This window comes from Triticum dicoccoides, chromosome 1B (assembly GCF_002162155.2).
Source record: "Triticum dicoccoides isolate Atlit2015 ecotype Zavitan chromosome 1B, WEW_v2.0, whole genome shotgun sequence".
Lineage (NCBI taxonomy): Eukaryota > Viridiplantae > Streptophyta > Magnoliopsida > Poales > Poaceae > Triticum > Triticum dicoccoides.
In genome coordinates, this window is record NC_041381.1 from 655139147 (window position 1) to 655141042 (window position 1896).

The window sequence follows — 1896 nt, forward strand, 5'->3', positions numbered from 1 at the left end:
GGGGGGTGTCTTGTTTTGTTTTGTCCAACTAAATTGAACCAGATCGTTTGAATTAAAGATGACGATGGTAAGAGAGGTGATCTTTGGGGACTCATCGTCATCCGAGGAGGAAGAACATGATGATGACTTCAAAATTGTAGTTGGCATCTCCATAGCACTTCGTTTTTGTTCTTTTATCATGATATTTACTTCATTTGAACCATGTGGTGTGTTTGAATTTGAATAATTTGATTTGCAAACTATCAATTTGCAATGAATTGTGTGGAACTTATTTATTATGTTTGGGTTTTATATGTGTGCTAATATGTAGTTGCAATGTACTCCCTCCGTTCCAAAATAGATGACTCAACTTTGTACTAACTTTGGAGTTAGTATAAAGTTGAGTCATCTATTTTGGAACGGAGGGAGTATTAGGTAAACAAGAATTGGAATAATTTGTGATTTTTTTACTCCGCTAAATTTAGGAATTGGCTAGAAACGATAAAAAATTAGAGAAGTAAAAATACTTCAATAAGGTTTACTTGGCCGTTTACTGCTCTTAAATTTAGGGGATCCGCTAGAGCTGTCCTTATACGATCAAACTGGTAGGTAGATTGCTAGATCATGCATATACTTAGTTACTTACGCAGTTCATGGCATTCTTGATGAACCTGACGTCGTCCAAGCTAAGGCTCCGGCGCACGAAGCGCCTGGGGGAGATGAACGCAACATCGTGATCCGCACGTCTGAACAGAGTGTGTGGGTCTCCCAAGAACGCAGCCGTCGCCGCGAAGGAGGCGACGTCCACGACGGTATTCCACGCGAGCACAAGATAGGAAAAGACCCATGCCGCGGATGCCGCCAGGGCGCCCGCCGACGGTGGCTGCCGGCGCCACGGCTTGTAGATGGCGCCCGTGCGCACCGTCAACTCCCGCATGGTCGGCAGGCGTGTCGGGTCGGAGGCACTGCGCGCGGACGCCAGAAGGAGCATAATCAGCGACGTCCCGTCGCCGAGGGAGTGGTGCACGCGGATCACCACGGTGGAGGTGGCATCGGAGGTTGGGAAGTCGAGGAAGTGGAACTCCCAGAGCGGGCGGGAGCGGTCCATGGGGAGCTCGGGCAGCGAGGCCACGTAGTCGTCCACGGCCTGGTCCGGGTCGGCCTCCACGGCGACGGGGTCCAGCGTCGGGACGATCATGTGGTCGTCCACGTTCACCGCCGTGCGCTCCCACCGTGGGTTCTTGCACCCGTCGGTCACCTGCCGTGCATGCATGCATGCAAGCGCGCGCTCACGGGTTAAACCTAGCTAGTGTTGCTAAGCATAGGTTTCAATCAAATGGTAAGAGTGTATTGTATGTATGTGTACCTGAATGCTGCGGAAGCGCGGGTAACGCGCAAGTTGGGTGGCGAGGCCGGCCCTGAGGACGGGGAGGTTTACGGGGCAGCCAAGCCCGATTGTAACCACGATGTATATAGCGTCCATGAGTATTGCAGTCGGGCTCACGGGCTCCTCCGCCGCGGAATCATCAGACGCCGTCGCTGATCTTGGCGTGCGTATCGGGAGTGGCCGGCCGCTTGTTGGTAGAGCGGCTACCGAGTAGGGGCTACCGGTACTGCCCATAGCCAGTTTAGTTTCAAGAAGAGTCACTAGCCACTCGATCGATCACTGCATGCATGAATGGCGTGGCTGGTGTAATATAAAGGGTGAGGACAACTGTTGCTGATAAGGGCATCCAACGCCCACCGGCAAACCTCCAGCTGTCCGGACTGCGGAAGGCATCCAATGCCGACCTGTATCAGTCTGCGGAGCGGTCTGGACGCGATTTCTTCCTCAAACCGGAGACAAAAGTGGGTACGTTTGTGGGAGTCCGGACCGATCCAAGCCCGCTTCTGACTGCCCTCACTCACTAACCTCCC

General features: G+C 52.7%; 1 protein-coding gene across 4 annotated transcripts in view; it reads right to left on the reverse strand.

The window, feature by feature from the left end:
* The window catches only part of LOC119349431 (O-acyltransferase WSD1-like), a 12828-nt gene extending 11190 nt beyond the window's left edge, over positions 1–1638 (reverse strand). For all 4 annotated transcript variants that reach the window (XM_037617467.1, XM_037617468.1, XM_037617469.1 and 1 more), the window contains exons 1-2: positions 1346–1638; positions 626–1237 (exon numbers count right to left, since the gene is read on the reverse strand). In XM_037617467.1, coding sequence (XP_037473364.1) covers positions 626–1237; positions 1346–1600 — 867 coding nt within the window. In that variant the 5' untranslated portion in view covers positions 1601–1638. The remainder of the gene's footprint in view (positions 1–625; positions 1238–1345) is intronic.
* Positions 1639–1896: the final 258 nt, after the last annotated feature.